The following is an 18,913-nucleotide window of genomic DNA, read 5'->3' as shown; positions in this document are numbered from 1 at the left end:
ATGGAGAGAGGAGGAGGCATCACAGCACGCTGTGAAGACTGATGCTGGAGAGAGCAGTAAGGTGGGAGAGGAACACATTGGAGGGCGCAAAAGAGCCAGGAGATTCTCGGATGAGGCAAATGCCTTCCTCCTGCAGGAGGTCGAGTCACGCTGGGGTGATTTGACACAGGGAGTGTGTGGGAAGCCCACCCCAAAGGCCCACCAGAAGATATGGACCAAGGTAACAGAGGTGGTCTCGTCGATGACCAACGAGGTTCGTGAGGGCAACCAATGCTGCAAACGATGGCATGACCTTGTGGGATCCGCAAGAGTAAGTATTACATTGATGTACATGTACTTATGTATTTCTATAATTTGATTTGTAACAGTCATGAGTGACTATCAGCAGATGTGAGGTCTTTCACTTTTACCGGAAATGTTTTACTCAAAGCCTGTGGTCACGGTCCACGTCTTTAGGTAAATAATGATAATTTTCATAATAATCATGATTACATCTGTCAGTTATGTGTTGTTACCTAGCAATGATATCATGCAATGATCTCATGCCATGTCGTCCTGACACCTTTTACAGAAGAAGCTATTGACGATGAGGTCCATGCCGAGGCGATCGGGTGGGAGGGCCACCACTCCCCAGCAACATCAATGAGACGGAGGAGCGGGTACTCGCACCCATGGGGAAGCACACCCAGACAGCCACGGAAGCATTTGCAGACCCTGAAGTGATGCCACGTGAGTAAAGCTTACACCATTGTGTAATGTAAAGTCAATAGATGCCACACCCACTCATATCCGACCAATCATATATGATAGATAATTTCTAAAATTGTCATAGAAATAATGCTGGCCTAATGAAAATCATTGCAATGCTAATGTGTTGATGGTCATGAAATGTGATGTCTGTGATGATTTTGATAGCGATGGTGCTTTTGTCGTGCATATGCTGTGTGTAGTGCTGGACTCACCTTGTCACCCTAGCACCCTCTTCTCCTCTAATAACCTCATTTGTGTTTTGCAGCTCAGCCAGCAGCACGGCCCCAGGCAAGACCACAGAGGCCATAAGGTGAGGGCGCTGCGCCGGATTCTCCGGACAATCCTACATCTGGTGCTGAGGAGCTCCAATTCTCGCCCGTCAATCCGCTGAGTCTGTTCTCCACGGATGAGAACGCGGACTTCGAGGAACCTGCATCGCCACGCTCCAGAAGCCATTCCACCCCAAGGCCATCTAGTGGTCCTCCGGTCATTGCCGCCTCCACTCTGAAGGTACCGGCCCCAAGCACCTCACCACAAGGCACCCCATTTGTCTCCAGTAAAGCGCCGACCCTGCGGAGGCCTCGTGGACACGGCAGGTCTGTTCCACGAGCACCACATGAGAGCGGAGAGATGGTACAGTTGTCCAGGAGGACTGTAGACATTGGTGATCAGCTCATCGAAGCATTGGGGAGTATATCCCAACAGCTGGCCACCATGACTGAGTACATTTCACGGATGGCGGAGGCCCTGGATGCGATAGCCAGGAACACTGCTGGCGCAGGCCTCCCAGTGGTCCCCAAGCGCGGCACTCCACCCCTAGGTTTCACACTACCACTGCGAACAACAGATGAGAGCAAGGGCCAAGATCCTGCTTCTGCATCAGAGAATGTTGCCCCCTCGGCACCCCCTGCTCCCGTACCCATGCAACCACCGCATCTGCCTTCATCCCCCCCCAATGAGGCACCGCCTGAGGAGCTCCTCGGCCAGGCGCCGAGGAGCGAGGAGGGGAAGGGGTAGAAGTGGGGAGAAGAAGGGGAGCGGGGAAAGGAAAGTGAGGTGCATGTCCGCAGGTGATGGCTGTGTTATATCTCCATCTGGGTGTATGTAATTTATTGTAATATATGGGGGCTGGCGACCACCCTCCTGCTTTGCCTTTGTATTCTGTGATGCTGGACATGTTGAACATTTGATTGATATCAATGGTGAGAAAGTGGGGTGTGGGCGGGGAATGGGTGTTATTGCCTGTGATACTGATAATTTCAGACCAATGTTGGTATCATTTTTTTTAATTGAACATAACCTTGTTGCGTATTGTCTCAGATTGCTGGACCGTTACACACTGGTGATTCCTTAACATGAAAAGGTTAAATACAACTTAACTTCAATCAACGTAAACTTCAACTGGCACCAAGGTGATGGGCACCATTGATGTCGAGCTGCACACACACAGCAGTGTGTCAGTGCTGTCACTCACATCAAAGTTCTTTCAGGCAAATTGTTCAGATATCAGCTCCTCACGTAAGAGTCTTGCAGCTATGTAGCCACCACAGTCCCTTTCCTGTGGTCTGGAGGGGATCGTGGGCATGGTTGCATAGCCAGCCTGATTGTCTGGCCCTAGGTCAGCGTCCAGCCCCTCGTTGTCCTCTTCCTCTCTCTCCTGAGGTGGAGCATCAGTCCCTTCTGGCAATTCTTGGCCCCTCCTGATAGCCAGGTTGTGCAGCATCGAGCACATGACCAAGAATTTACCTATTTGCTCAGGGTTGTATTGTAGCTCGCCTCCTGAGTGGTCCAGACATCTAAAGCGCTGCTTAAGCACAGTAATTATTTTCTGGACCACACTGCGTGCGTCTCTGTGGCTCCGGTTGTATCGCTTCTTGGCCTCGGTGTGGGTGTCACGCAGGGGAGTCATCAGCCAGGTGGCTAGGCGATATTGGTTATCACCAAGCATCCAGCATTGTCCTTGTGACTGACTCTTAAAGATGTCAGAGACAGCATTCTCACGCAGGATGTGAGCCTCATCGAAGGTGCCCGGACATTCGCCATTCACTGCCAGTATGATCTGGTTGTGGTCGACAACTCGTTGGACCTTCAAGGAGTGAAATCCTTTTGTGTTACGAAAACGCTCTGGGTTCTGAGAAGGTGGCCGCATGGTGATGTGAGTGCACTGTATTGCTCCCTGCACCCTGGGAAACTTAGCAATGCGGTAGAATGCTCCAGCCCTGTCAGTCTGAGCCTCCGTGGTCATTGGGAAGCTGATAAAGTCAATCCTTCTCGCGTACAGGGCCTCCATGACCTGTCTAATGCAGTGATGGGTTGCATGGTGAGACAGAGGGCAAATTTCGACGACGGAGGCCCGAAAGGAACCGGACGCATAGAAAGACAGTGCCACGGTGACCTTGACCAACACTGATGCCTGATGGCAGGCTGCATATGTGGCCTGATGAGCTCACATTGATCACCACCTTGTGGAAGCGCAGTCTCCGAAGACAGGTGTGGTCGGAGACGTCGAGGTAAAACTTATTTTCCTTGTACATGCAGGGTGTGTATGGTCTGGCCCTCCTCCTCATTCTTGCACGTCTTAAATTGGGGACATAATGATGTGCATCACACATTGAGCCATCTGCACTCTGCAGCATCTGCGTGTTAATCGATACAGGCTGAGAAATGGCTGGCCCCATTGCAATGAAACTATAATAGCGATTGATCAGAAGCAATAATTTCCTCACTAAAATACACCTAGAATAAACCCCCAATAGTCCAGAGTATGAAAATATGTCTGCTGAGATGGCAACTTCACCTGAGAAGACTCCAGAGTCAATGCAAACTCCCCCGAAGTTGAAGCAGCCTTTTGAATGAAGCGACCTGTGATTTTAAAAATGGCAACCACACTGCTGGCGTTAGTTCAGAACAGTTCCACTTGTTATGGGCATTTTTTTGGGCGAGCGATATTGTGGGCGATATGTGTGCAAGGTGGTGAAAGTGACGGTGGCCGATCTCCTGGGCGTTAGTTAAGCCAAATGTGGTCTTTACGACAAAAAAAAGTGGGTTGGCGGTATTATTGAATCTCGGCGTTAATTCCATGCGGAAAGTAACGCTGGGCGATATTCTGGGCATTGATTTCACCCATTCTGATGATTCCGCCCCAAAAAAGTGAGCGGGTGGTATTATTTTTTTCCCGCCGTTTAGCACATGGGGGAAGTAATGCTCGACGATAAGTTTCCATTTTGTGGCTAAATGGGCGATATATGGGCGTTATACGTCATTTCAGCGGTAAAATGGGCATTAAGTGGGCGTTAAGCATGCAAAAAAAGTGGAAAATCTAGCCCGTAGTCTCAGAATAAGGGGCCGCCCATTTAAAACTGAATTGAGGAAAAATTTCTTCTCTCAGAGGGTTGTAATTCTATGGAATTCTCTGCCCCAGAGAGCTGTGGAGGCTGGGTCATTGAATATATTTAAGGCGGAGATAAACAGATTTTTGATGTTGTAGGAGGTAATGTTAATGTGTACAGGAAGTGGGCACTATATCCAAGACTTTAATGTACGATAGAAAGCTAGCTATATAACCAGATTAATTATAGCAAAGTTTATGACACAGCTTAAAGTAGTAGGTTACTCACAGAAGGTACTTTATTTTACATTGATTAAAAGTTAAATTCTAAGTCAAAACCAAATTGCCACGCTAATTATCATCCTGTAACCCTTGCTGGAAAGTGCACGAGTGCATTTGAGTTGAGGACTGAACAAGGCTTATTGTGCTGCCCTGTAATTGAATAGTCTGCCAACAATTAATATCTAGGTGCACACAAAGAATGGCAACTTGGGCAAGATACCAGCTTGTACAGATGTACAGATACTATCCAACTGTGTCCAAGCATATGTCAGCTTTTTCAAAAGGGGAAATAATAAGCAATTAGTATCAACATTTTAGGCTAATGTAGACTAATGTAAGATCAGCCATGATCTTATTGAATGGCGGAGCAGGCTCGAGGGGCTAGATGGCCTACTCCTGTTCCTAATTCTTATGTTAGACTGCTGTACTTCAGATTTTTTTTTACCAATTTTAATCCCATGCAGCCATGAAGACTGAATAGTCAGTGTCGCCTCTACAGATTTCACTGATGCTGTTCCTGGTCCAACCAATCGAATGTAGTGCAGTAGTGCAGGTATCTCGGGGGAAAAATTGGCTCCTTTGCGCCTCCCATTAACACCTCTGGGAGGAGCGATAGCGGGGTGCAGATGGCAGTGAATTGAATTCGCCTGCGAACTTCCCTGTGGGTTGTGCGCTGGCAGTAAGAGTCACTGCCTCGGTCCCTCGTGCCCCGATGATCGTGACGACATTTGGTGCGCAATGCCCCATTACCGCCCCGGATCAGAATTTCCCTCTCGCCCCTGCCTGAGCATCTGCTGTTACCAATGGCAAGAAGAGGAGGCGGTATGCAGTTGGATGGCCACTAGAGGAGCGGTATTTAAATGTACTAACATCCGGTTTATTTGTCGTCGGCAAAGAATGCTGCCTTGTCAATTTGACATAGCCAAACAGGCGTTCTGCGTGATTTCAGCGTTTTTCACTTTCAGTAGTCTATTGCCTCAAAAAAATTATTCCCTTTCATTTAGGTGAGATTTAAAAGTGCAACATTTCCATACGTTAATGGGAGCTGTACTGGCACTGAACCTCGCCCTCCAGCTTCAACGTCGGAGGCAGCGGAGGTAGAGACAAAGATTTCAAAATGTGGCCAGAGGGAGGAGGGCCAACAGGGCTCTCAACAGGAGGCCTTAGCTTCCCACGGTATTCCGGCAACGGTACTCCTATATCAATTTAACTGAGGAACAGTGTCTTAGAAGGCACCCCTTCACCAAGGACGTGGTCACAGAGCTCTGCCATCTCCTGCAATCAGACCCCCAGCCCCAGACCAGGGTGAGCACAGCTCTCTGTGTCAGTCAAGGTCATCGTCGCCCTCAATTTCTATGCCAGCGGATCCTACCAGTGTGCAACTGAAGACATATCTAACATATTACAGTTTGCCGTGCATTGCTGCATCCGGGAGGTCACAGATGCTCTCTACAGAAGGAGAAGGGACTATATTTCCTCCCCCATCACCAGAGAGAAGCAGCACGAGCATGCACGTGGCTTCATCAGGAGAGCGAGCTTCCCCATAGTGCAGGGTGCCATTGACTGCACCAACGTCGCTTTGCGGGCACCAGATAACAATCCTGAGGTATTCTGTAACCGCAAAGGCTCATTTAATGTGCAGTTGGTGTGCGACCATACACATTGAATCCTCACCATCAATGCCCACTATCCAGGCAGCAGCCACGATGCCTTCATCCTGCGTCAGACCAGTGTGCCAGCTCTGTTCCAATCACCACATCAAGCTCACGGCTGGCTGCTGGGAGACATAGGCTATCCACTCTCCACATGGCTCATGACTCCCCTGCGCAACCTCAACACTCGTGCCCAGCACTCATATAATGAACATCATTGAGCAGATCATCAGAGGGCTCAAGCAACAGTTCCGTTGCCTTGACCGCTCGGGAGGAGCCCTCGAGTACTCGGTTGAGTGGGTGTCCCTTTTCGTCGTCGTCTGCTGCATGCTGCACAACTTGGCCATCATGAGGGTGCAGCCATTGCCACCAGGAGGAGGAAGAAGGAGACAAGGAGGATGAGGAGGAACAGGAGCACGAACAGCAGCGATGGAGGAGGCAGCCACTCAATCAGCCTTGTGGAAGGGCAGTCCATGACCGCCTCATCAGACTTCGGTTCCAATGAATTTGAGGCCATTTCCCAGTTGCTCAGCACATCCCAATCATTCCATCAATTTCTCATTCCATACCACACCCCAAAGCTGAAATGAGACAGAGCACCAAATCTGTGACATTCTAAAAATAAATGTATCCAAATTCAGTAACCAAATATACACAAAAGCAATATTACCTTATCACCCTTGTGCAAACCCGTACAGTGCCTTTTCCTAATCTACTGCTCCTACGTAGTGTCTCCCCAGTGGCTGCAGGAGGGCTGGTGGAAGGTTGCTAAGTGTCGGTGCCAGAGACTACAGATGGCCTTGCGGGATGCCCTCGACCAGCTCTGGGCCTGGAAGGCCCGGCTGTACACTGCACTGTTATGTCTTAAATAAAACAATGTGACAGAATACTGTAGACTTGAGTAAGTGTGACCTTAGTCTCTTTATTCTGACTCCAGAGTGCCAGCACAGCATGGGAGACCTGCTTATATGCATGCTCCCAAGGGATGCTGGGATCCTTTGGGACTCCAACAGATGTGCCCTCTGGGGGTGGTAGAATGCTGGTTACAAGGTGTTGCATACATAACATCACTCCCCCCCATAGTCTATAGTACATTTATTTACAGGGTGAGACGATCTGGGGCTTTCCGCTCCCTAGTCGATCGTCTTGCTACAAACACAGGTGCAGGTGAGTTGGTTGGGCCTTCGCTGGGCTGCCGCGCAGCTGGCCTTGCTGGGCTGCTAGGGGATGATGAGTTCAGCTTCGTGGTCAACCGTGATGTCTGTTGCCACTTGTGTGTGTATCGGAGGGTCGAAGTTGGTGGTGTCCTCTTCAGATTGCTCATGGCTGTCTGTGAATCGCAGTTTGGTTTGGTCCAAATGCTTTCTGCAAGTTAGTCGATTTGCAAGTTTGACCTCAAACACCCTACTCCCTTCTTTGGCTACGACAGTGCCAGCAAACCATTTGGGACCATGTCCATTGTTGAGTACAAATATAGGGTCATTGACTTCAATATCGCGTGACAAATTTGCGCAGTCATAGTACATGCTTTGTTGATGCCGCCTGCCCTCGACATGATCATGGAGATCAGGGTGGACAAGGGAGAGCCTTGTTTTGAGTGCCCTTTTCATGAGCAGTTTGGCAAGGGGAATCCCGGTGAGCGAATGGGGTCTTGTGCGGTAGCTTTCCGACACGTGTCTCATGCTTTGCTTGATGGTTTGGACTGCCCGTCCTGCCTGGCAGTTAGTTGCGGGCTTGAACGGGACAGATGTGACATGCTTGATCACATTGCGGGTCATGAATTCTTTGAATTCAGCGCTGGTGAAGCACGGCCCATTGTTGCTGACAAGGACATCAGGCAGGCCGTGCGTGGCAAACATAGCTCATAGGCTTTTGATGGTGGCAGTGGACACGCTTATAGACATTATTACACATTCAATCCACTTTGAATAATCATCCACAACAACCAAAAACATTTTGCCTAGAAACGGGCCAGCGAAGTCAACGTGGATCCTAGACCACGGTTTGGAGGGCCATGACCACAAATTTATCAGTGCCTCCCTGGGTGCATTGCTCAATCGAGAGCAAGTGTTGCATTGGCGTACGCAAGACTCCAAATCTGAGTTGATGCCGGGCCACCACACGTGGGATCTGGCTATAGCTTTCATCATTACTATGCCTGGGTGGGTACTGCGTAGGTCGCATACGAACGTTTCCCTACCTTTCTTAGGCAAAACCACGCAATTACCACACAAAAGACAGTCCGTCTGTATGGACATTTCGTCTTTGCACCGCTGGAACGGCTTGATCTCTTCATGCATCTCTGCTGGGATGCTGGACCAGCTCCCATGGAGGACACAGTTTTTTTATAAGGGACAGTAAAGGATCCTGGCTGGTCCAGGTCCTGATCTGCTGGGTTGTAACGGGTGACTTTTCGTTTTCAAACGCATCCATCACCAAGAGAAAGTCTGCAGGCTGTGTCATTTCCACCCCGGTGGTGAGCAATGGTAGCCGACTGAGAGCATCAGTGCGTTTCTCTGTGCCTGGCCTATGGCGAATTATAGCTATATGCAGACAGCGTGAGCGCCCATCTTTGGATGCGAGCAGAGGCATTGGTATTAATACCTTTGCTCTCTGAGAATAGCGATTTGAGTGGCTTATGGTCAGTTTCTAACTCGAACTTAAGCCCAAACAGATACTGGTGCATTTTTTTCACCCAGTAAACACATGCCAGAGCTTCTTTTTCAATCGTGCTGTCGGCCCTTTTGGCCTTGGACAAACTCCTGGTTGCATAAGCGAACGGTTACAATGTTTCCAATTCGTTTGCTTGTTGTAACATACACCTGACCCCGTACGCATCACAAGCTAGCACTAAACGTTTACATGGGTCATACAGAACAAGCAGTTTGTTGGATCATAACAGATTTCTGGCTTTCTCAAAAGCAGTCTCTTGTGATTTCCCCCATACCCAGTCATCTCCCTTGCGTAGCACCACATGTAGAGGTTCTAGCAAGGTGCTTAACCCGGGTAGGAAATTACCAAAATAATTGAGGAGTCCCAGGAACGACCGCAGCTCCGTCACGTTCTGTGGTCTCAGCGCGTTCTTGATGGCCTCCATCTTGGCGTCGGTGGGTCTGATGCCGTCTGCCGCGATTCTTCTCTCTAAGAACTCAACATCTGGCGCCATGAAAACACACTTCGAGCGTTTCAACCTGAGTCCCACACGATCTAGCTGACTTAGAACCTCTTCCAGGTTCTGCAAGTGTTTGATGGTGTCCCAACCTGTGGTCAATATGTCGTCCTGGAAAACCACAGTGCGCGGAACCGACATTAGCAGGCTCTCCATGTTCCTTTGAAAAATAGCCGCGGCCGATCGAATCCTGCATGAACAGACCTTTGTGCATGTTGATGCAGGTGAGGCCTTTCAAAGATTCCGCCAGCTCCTGCGTCATGTAGGCCGAGGTCAGGTCCAACTTGGTGAACATCTTCCCTCCTGCCAGCGTCGTAAATAGGTCTTCTGCCTTGGGTAGCGGGTACTGGTCCTGCAGCGAAAAACGGTTAATCGTTACTTTATAGTCCCTACAAATTTTGACTGTGCCATCGCCCTTGAGAACCGGAACAATCGGACTGGCCCACTCGTTGAACTCAACCGGCATGATGATGCCCTCTCACTGCAGCCTGTTCAGCTCGATCTGCACTTTCTCTCGCATCATATATGGCACCGCACGTGCCTTGTGGTAGATGGGTCGTGTACCGGGAACCAAGTGGATCTGCACCTTCGCCCCAGAAAATTTCCGATGCCTGGCTCAAACAACGACGGGAACTTGCTCAAAACCTGGGCATATGAGGCGTCGTCGACGGACGAAAGCGCTCGGGTGTCATCCCAGTTCCAGCGGATTTTTCCCAGCCAGCTTCTGCCGAACAATGTGGGGCCATCTCCTGGTACAATCCATAGTGGGAGTTCATGCACCGCTCCATCATAGGAGACTTTTACTGCTGCATTGCCAATTACAGGGAACAGTTCTTTAATGTAAGTTCTCAGCTTGGTATGAATAGGGCTCAGCTTGGGCCTTTGTGCCTTGTTGCACCACAGCCTCTCAAAGGCCTTTTTGCTCATGATAGACTGACTCGCACCCGTGTCCAATTCCATGGACACTGGAATTCCGTTCAGTTCAACTTTTAACATGATCAGTGGATATTTCGTGGTGAAGGTGTGTACCCTGTATACTTCTGCCTCCTCAGTTCGTGTCTCTAGTTCAGTTTGATCCGCCATGGATCGGTCTTCCTCTGCAACGTGGTGACATGGTGGTTTGCAGGGTTTGCAGCTCGTCTGCACATTCACTGGAGGTGTCCCATTGTTCCACTTGCATGCATAGTGTTTGAGCGGCATTGATGGGCTCGATGATCACCTCCGCAGCGCCAACAAGGTATTAATTGCCTCGCATTCACACTTGATGGCAGACTCTGAGTGCAGCTGCAGGCTTGTATGTTCTGCCATATGCGTTACTTTGTGTATAGTACTTGCCAATACATCTTTATGCTTCAAAATTTGGTTGGTGTTATCGCTGGTGGACATAAATGCCTGTGCTATTGTTATGGAATTGCTCAGGTTTGGTATTCCAACAGTCAATAGTTTGCAAAGGATAACCTCATGGCCAATGCCAAACACAAAAAAGTCTCTTAGCATTTGCTCCAGGAATCCACCGAATTCGCAATGTCCTGCAAGGCGCCTTAGTTCGGCGACATAGCTCACCACCTCCTGGCCTTCAGACCGTTGACATGTATAACATCAACACCTTGCCATCAGAATGCTCTCCTTCGGATTTAGGTGTTCTCGGACCAGCGTACACAGTTCTTCATATGATTTGGTTGTTGGTTTCACCGGAGCAAGAGTTCTCTACATTTTTGCGTGATGGTTCGTTATCTATTATTCGTCGCCAGTTGTTATGTCTCAAATAAAGCAATGTGACAGAGTACTGTAGACTTGAGTAAGTGTGACCTTAGTCTCCTTCTTCTGACTGCAGAGTGCCAGCACAGCATGGGAGGCCTGCTTATATGCAGTGCTCCCAAGGGATGCTGGGATCCCTTGGGATTCCAACAGATGGGTTCTATGGTGACTGTAGAATGCTGGTTACAAGGTGTTGCATACATAACATGCACCACCTCAGGATGGGCGGCGGCAGTCTGGGCTGGCTGGATGACATGCAGCGACAAGTGCAATGGCGGAGTGGCAGTAGTGGGATCAGGAATGCTGTCCTCGTGAGAGAGGACAGCAGGTTCCTGCTCCACTACCACTCCCCTGGGGCAGCTGGACCACAGATTGATGGCCTGCTGCGACACCATGAGATCCCCGGTGGACTGTGGTGGACCCAGTGACGATGACAGCAGTCAGAGCTTGCATGAGAGCAGTCTGAGACTCGATGGCAGCAACTATTGTCTACATTACAGCACTAAGACTTTGCGTGGCTTCCGCCTGTGCTGCAATGGAAGCTGCCACATCAGCCATGGCACATAGCATGAGGTCTGGATCTGCTCTGTCTTTCTGGGAGTCCACCATCCTCTGCATAGTGGAAGTGATGGGCACCATGATGGGCGCAGTGCAATGTTGGAGGCCGACTCCTCCATGCTCCTTACCATTGCCTAGGGACTCCCAGGCACCCTTGCCATTGCACCTATCATCTCTGAGTGCATGGCCATCACCCTTCTTGTGAACGCCTCCCCATCGAGGTCCTCATCTGAGTCATGTGCAGCAGGACCCACGCGCAAACTCGCCCTCTGGGAAGTTGGCGCCCATGTGACCCTTTCTCTCTGACCTTGCTGCAGCCCGCTCATGCCCGGTGCATCATCGAGTGCAAACCCCTCTACTAAACTTGCCTCTAAAGATCACATAGTGCCAATATCTGAGGTAGTGCCTGCAGGTGAGAGATGCCGTGATGTGGTGCTTTGTTCCTCTTTCTCTTCTCCTTCATCACTCTCAGCAAGAGACTCAAGTACAAGCTGGTTATCTGGTTGCTGATTATCTGAAAGGCACAATACTCACATTAAGGTGAGGGCAGGGGGACAGAAGTGGAGCAAGGAATGCAGACATTATCCATAAGCTGGAAAGTGAGAAAGGCTTGTGGTGTAAGAGGGAATGGGATGAGAGCAGGAGAGGGGATGAGGATACTGTTGTTGTGCCCAACGGGGTTGACGTCGCCGACGGCCACAGTGCCCACCATCAGCTCCTCAAGGTCTGTAAGCTGCTAGAGCTGCGCATCACCCCCGCCTGTTCTCTCCTACTCCCTCCTATTGGGGGCCACCTTGGCCTGCAAGAGAAACAAATGGGTGTGAGTGAGAGTGCAGCTATGTGTTTAGTAGATGTGCGTTCCCATAGTTGAATAGCTGTAATTGTAGGCAAGGCATGAGATGTGAATGTGAGTTTGAATAGTTGGAGATGCTTGGTGAGTGAGTGGTGGAAGTGTGGTTGTTTCTGGAGTGCGTACAGACTGAGGTTCAGATGCTGGTATGTATGACCTCTTGAAGCATGTACTCACCTTGATCATCTGAGTGAGGTCATTGAATTTCTTCCGGCACTGTGTAAGGCTCCGGATGACCATACTACTGGCCGAGACCTCCTGGGCCACTTCCCTCTACATTGCTCTGAAGACCTGGGGCAATCACCTCCTTCCAGTGTCCAGGAACAGCACAGTCTTCCTTTGTTGCACGCCTGTGACCAATGCTTTCAATGCCTGGTCCGTGAAACGACGAGTTCTCTCCATGGGAGTGGGATCATCCATTACGATCACGGGATTGAGTTGGTTGCAGGTTGCCTTCACAGCCAGCAATGGTGATAATGTGGATCTGCACAATGATGCAACCTCCCCTTTAGAGCTGGAAGGAGCCAGTGTGAAGGATCATTCCTGATTGCACTGCACCTGAAATTCATTATCGCGCTGCTGGTAGCGCCCCTGTAGCACCCTACTGAGATCAATTGCACTTGATTTAGCATTCCAGTCTTTCCCGAAGCGCTCACAGCCAATTTAGGGGAAGCTCAGAAACATTACTGCCTGCTGTTAATTTTTCAAGATTTCTAAAATTAACACCACAAATTTCTGGCCCTATCTCTTCTATATCTCTCCAATTTAATTCCTGCATTTTGTCTCAATGTTTCATTTCAATTTAGTACTGTGTACAATAACTAAAATTGTTACCGGGGAGAGGGGTAGATGCACCAAGGTGCTCCAACCTAGTGGAAGTGGCAGAAAATCCCAGTCACAGACTCAAGAATTCATTACATGCATTTGAAACACTGTGAAGCACATAGCTTTCTAAAGAATTGTTTAAAAATTCTGAAATCGTACCCTATAAAACAGATTACAGACTATGTTGACACCACATCCTCACATCGTTTCAAGGCATTAATTTGTCCTTCTATTCTGGTTGGCATCTAAACAGGTTTTTCTCAAGCATTTAACTTACTGGTTTAAAAAAAAGCTTGCTTTAAATGAAATTTGGTTCATCTGCTTCTAAATTGCAATCCTGAAGTAAAATTTCTGTTGTTTATTCTTACTATTTCTTTGAAAAATGATGGTCAGTTTGTTTCTTTAAGTAATACTGCTAATGAATTACAAGCAATATGTAGAAATCCAAATGTAGCTCTGGTCAAAGAACAATATTTATTACCATATCAGCTTGCAAGGAGTAAGGACTCAACTTTAGCAAAAATTGAAAACATAAAATACCTTTAGACAACTTTACCTTGTCAGAAAGTCATCTTGGCACATAGAAACATAGAAACATAGAAAATAGGTGCAGGAGTAGGCCATTCGGCCCTTCTAGCCTGCACCGCCATTCAATGAGTTCATGGCTGAATATTCAACTTCAGTACCCCATTCCTGCTTTCTCGCCATACCCCTTGATCCCCCTAGCAGTAAGGACCTCATCTAACTCCTTTTTGAATATATTTAGTGAATTGGCCTCAACAACTTTCTGTGGTAGAGAATTCCACAGGTTCACCACTCTCTGGGTGAAGAAGTTCCTCCGCATCTCGGTCCTAAATGGCTTACCCCTTATCCTTAGACTGTGACCCCTGGTTCTGGACTTCCCCAACATTGGGAACATTCTTCCTGCATCTAACCTGTCTAACCCCGTCAGAATTTTATATGTTTCTATGAGGTCCCCTCTCATTCTTCTGAACTCCAGTGAATACAAGCCCAGTTGATCCAGTCTTTCTTGATAGGTCAGTCCCGCCATCCCGGGAATCAGTCTGGTGAACCTTCGCTGCACTCCCTCAATAGCAAGAATGTCCTTCCTCAGGTTAGGAGACCAAAACTGTACACAATACTCCAGGTGTGGCCTCACCAATGCCCTGTACAACTGTAGCAACACCTCCCTGCCCCTGTACTCAAATCCCCTTGCTATGAAGGCCAACATGCCATTTGCTTTCTTAACCGCCTGCTGCACCTGCATGCCAACCTTCAATGACTGATGTACCATGACACCCAGGTCTCTTTGCACCTCCCCTTTTCCTAATCTGTCACCATTCAGATAATAGTCTGTCTCTCTGTTTTTACCACCAAAGTGGATAACCTCACATTTATCCACATTATACTTCATCTGCCATGCATTTGCCCACTCACCTAACCTATCCAAGTCGCTCTGCAGCCTCACAGCATCCTCCTCGCAGCTCACACTGCCACCCAACTTAGTGTCATCCGCAAATTTGGAGATACTACATTTAATCCCCTCATCTAAATCATTAATGTATAGTGTAAACACCTGGGGCCCCAGCACAGAACCTTGCGGTACCCCACTAGTCACTGCCTGCCATTCTGAAAAGTACCCATTTACTCCTACTCTTTGCTTCCTGTCTGACAACCAGTTCTCAATCCATGTCAGTACACTACCCCCAATCCCATGTGCTCTAACTTTGCACATCAATCTCTTGTGTGGGACCTTGTCGAACGCCTTCTGAAAGTCCAAATATACCACATCAACTGGTTCTCCCTTATCCACTCTACTGGAAACATCCTCAAAAAATTCCAGAAGATTTGTCAAGCATGATTTCCCTTTCACAAATCCATGCTGACTTGGACCTATCATGTCACCTCTTTCCAAATGCACTGCTATGACATCCTTAATAATTGATTCCATCATTTTACCCACTACCGATGTCAGGCTGACCGGTCTATAATTCCCTGTTTTCTCTCTCCCTCCTTTTTTAAAAAGTGGGGTTACATTGGCTACCCTCCACTCCATAGGAACTGATCCAGAGTCAATGGAATGTTGGAAAATGACTGTCAACGCATCCACTATTTCCAAGGCCACCTCCTTAAGTACTCTGGGATGCAGTCCATCAGGCCCTGGGGATTTATCGGCCTTCAATCCCATCAATTTCCCCAACACAATTTCCCGGCTAATAAGGATTTCCCTCAGTTCCTCCTCCTTACTAGACCCCCCGACCCCTTTTATAACCGGAAGGTTGTTCGTGTCCTCCTTCGTGAATACCGAACCAAAGTACTTGTTCAATTGGTCCGCCATTTCTTTGTTCCCCGTTATGACTTCCCCTGATTCTGACTGCAGGGGACCTACATTTGTCTTTACTAACCTTTTTCTCTTTACATATCTATAGAAACTTTTGCAATCCGTCTTAATGTTCCCTGCAAGCTTCTTCTCATACTCCATTTTCCCTGCCCTAATCAAACCCTTTGTCCTCCTCTGCTGAGTTCTAAATTTCTCCCAGTCCCCAGGTTCGCTGCTATTTCTGGCCAATTTGTATGCCACTTCCTTGGCTTTAATACTATCCCTGATTTCCCTTGATAGCCACGGTTGAGCCACCTTCCCTTTTTTATTTCTATGCCAGACAGGAATGTACAATTGTTGTAGTTCATCCATGCGGTCTCTAAATGTCTGCCATTGCCCATCCACAGTCAACCCCTTAAGTATCATTCGCCAATCCATCTCAGCCAATTCACGCCTCATACCTTCAAAGTTAGCCTTCTTTAAGTTCTGGACCATGGTCTCTGAATTAACTGTTTCATTCTCCATCCTAATGCAGAATTCCACCATATTATGGTCACTCTTCCCCAAGGGGCCTCGCACAACGAGATTGCTAATTAATCCTTTCTCATTACATAACACCCAGTCTAAGATGGCCTCCCCCCTAGTTGGTTCCTCGACATATTGGTCTAAAAAACCATCCCTTATGCACTCCAGAAAATCCTCCTCCACCGTATTGCTTCCAGTTTGGTTAGCCCAATCTATGTGCATATTAAAGTCACCCATTATAACTGCTGCACCTTTATTGCACGCACCCCTAATTTCCTGTTTGATGCCCTCCCCAACATCACTACTACTGTTTGGAGGTCTGTACACAACTCCCACTAACGTTTTTTGCCCTTTGGTGTTCTGCAGCTCTACCCATATAGATTCCACATCATCCAAGCCAATGTCCTTCCTAACTATTGCCTTAATCTCCTCCCTAACCAGCAATGCTACCCCACCTCCTTTCCCCCTCACTCTATCCCTCCTGAATGTCGAATACCCCTGGATGTTGAGTTCCCAGCCCTGCTCATCCTGGAGCCACGTCTCCGTAATCCCAATCACATCATATTTGTTAACATCTATTTGCACAGTTAATTCATCCACCTTATTGCGGATACTCCTTGCATTAAGACACAAAGCTTTTAGGCTTGTTTTTTTAACACCCTCTGTCCTTTTAGAATTTTGCTGTACAATGGCCCTTTTTGTTGTTTGCCTTGGGTTTCTCTGCCCTCCACTTTTCCTCATCTCCTTTCTGTCTTTTGTTTTTGCCTCCTTTTTGTTTCCCTCTATCTCCCTGCATTGGTTCCCATCCCCCTGCCATATTAGTTTAACTCCTCCCCAACAGCACTAGCAAACACTCCCCCGAGGACATTGGTTCCGATTCTGCCCAGGTGCAGACCGTCCGGATTGTACTGGTCCCACCTCCCCCAGAACCGGTTCCAATGCCCCAGGAATTTGAATCCCTCCCTGCTGCACCATTGCTCAAGCCACGTATTCATCTGAGCTATCCTGCGATTCCTACTCTGACTAGCACGTGGCACTGGTAGCAATCCCGAGATTACTACTTTTGAGGTCCTACTTTTTAATTTAGCTCCTAGCTCCTTAAATTCATTTCGTAGGAACTCATCCCTTTTTTTACCTATGTCATTGGTACCAACGTGCACCACGACAACTGGCTGTTCTCCCTCCCTTTTTAGAATGTCCTCCACCCGCTCCGAGACATCCTTGACCCTTGCACCAGGGAGGCAACATACCATCCTGGAGTCTCGGTTGCGGCCGCAGAAACGCCTATCTATTCCCCTTACAATTGAATCCCCTATCACTATCGCTCTTCCACTCTTTTTCCTGCCCTCCTGTGCAACAGAGCCAGCCACGGTGCCATGAACTTGGCTGCTGCTGCCCTCCCCTGATGAGTCATCCCCCTCAACAGTACTCAAAGCGGTGTATCTGTTTTGCACTGAAGATAAAAATCTGTAAATATTCACATACCATTAAACAGCACTAGCCCAGCCACTGTGAAATTAATGATGAATGGAGAGGCAGGCAGACAGGAGGTAAGGAGAATCAAATTATCTTAAGTATGTAAAATAAATGTACAGAAAAATTCCAGTTTGGTCTGTAGCCAGATTGTGATGTCTGCATAAATCAATGTTTCTGCTCACCTTGTGGTTTAATTCAGCACAGATTTCCTGCTGCTTCTGTCTGTCATTTGCCAGTATCACGTCAGCCTCATGAGCAATACAGGCTTCAGCAAATGTCATCACTGCCTTCATTAGTAAGTCTTTCTTGTCTCGGGTCCAGCTCTGAATCAGAACCCTCCAGCGTTCCCTATTAAATTGAAATCCGTCCCATAATCTCCAATGATCAATCTGGAACAAAGATTTCATTACTTTCTCAACAAAAAGCCAGCTTTTGGGAAAAATATTCTTACCTATTAGTGTTGTTCAACTCTGTGCTACAATAAATCTTGAAAGGAATACATACATAAGATATTAAATTACATTGGACATTCTTTTGCTCATCAAGTTGAAGGATGGAATACTTAATCACCTTTTTTACCCATTGTCAGCTACTCCCACTCAAGACAGATGTAAAGCACTCTTCACACTGCTCCAATGAATGATTACACCAGCATGGAATTTTCTTTTCCCATACTACTCGTGTTAATCAATATCAAATTGTAGACACTTTTGTGCTATTAACTCAGGTTCACTAGACAGACACTGCCTGAACACATTCAAGCTGATTTACGCCCATTCTTCAGATTTCCCAGTCGAGTCTGCAATGAATAATGGAAGTTTCCAGCCAAAGCAGGTGGGAACTTCATTAGTGTATTCAAAAGTGGGTGGGGATAGGGGATGTCCCCCATGAGATTTCCCTGTGTCCAGGACACTAAGTCTAACCCATATTCTGGAACCAGGGATGTTTGGGATAGACAACTGAGGTGAAAATTTATTGAAAGGACAAGTGTTTTGGGGAAATTTATGGGTTGTTTTTGTTCATTTTTTGTTCCTGCTGGCACTTAGGTTGTCATAAGTTTCTTTGCCAGTTGTTCTCAATCAGTTTTTTGTCCCCACCATTGTTGACATCAATGGGTTACCCAGTGGGAATCCTTCAGAAGAAGATGAGGACCTAAACAGTGGGATTGCTGACAGATCAGAGTGCCCAAGAGTGGCATCCTGCTGACCACTTGCATACTTCACGTTGGCCATCAAAGTGTTTGTTAATGGAGGCTCTTTTTCCCAATGAAAGCTGATGGCGTCATTCAGATAGGTGCATGCCTGACTTGTGGTCACCACTACAACTTTACACTGCCCTTTCCCAGCACTTTCCCATACAATTGCAACAAGTCCATTCACCGTTCTGCACAGCTTTGTCCAGGACCCCAAACACTGCTGCA

At 47.9% G+C, this 18,913-nt stretch overlaps 1 protein-coding gene across 5 annotated transcripts in view; it reads right to left on the bottom strand.

The window, feature by feature from the left end:
* LOC139259806 (coiled-coil domain-containing protein 148-like) overlaps positions 1-18,913 on the bottom strand; it is a 217,185-nt gene that overhangs the window by 95,951 nt on the left and 102,321 nt on the right. For all 5 annotated transcript variants that reach the window (XM_070875598.1, XM_070875597.1, XM_070875599.1 and 2 more), the window contains one exon: positions 17,676-17,882. In XM_070875598.1, coding sequence (XP_070731699.1) covers positions 17,676-17,882 — 207 coding nt within the window. The remainder of the gene's footprint in view (positions 1-17,675; positions 17,883-18,913) is intronic.

The sequence above is a fragment of the Pristiophorus japonicus genome, chromosome 3 (assembly GCF_044704955.1).
Source record: "Pristiophorus japonicus isolate sPriJap1 chromosome 3, sPriJap1.hap1, whole genome shotgun sequence".
NCBI classification, from domain to species: domain Eukaryota; kingdom Metazoa; phylum Chordata; class Chondrichthyes; family Pristiophoridae; genus Pristiophorus; species Pristiophorus japonicus.
Note: the sequence above shows the minus strand (reverse complement) of the source record. Positions and strands in the feature narration are given on the sequence as shown.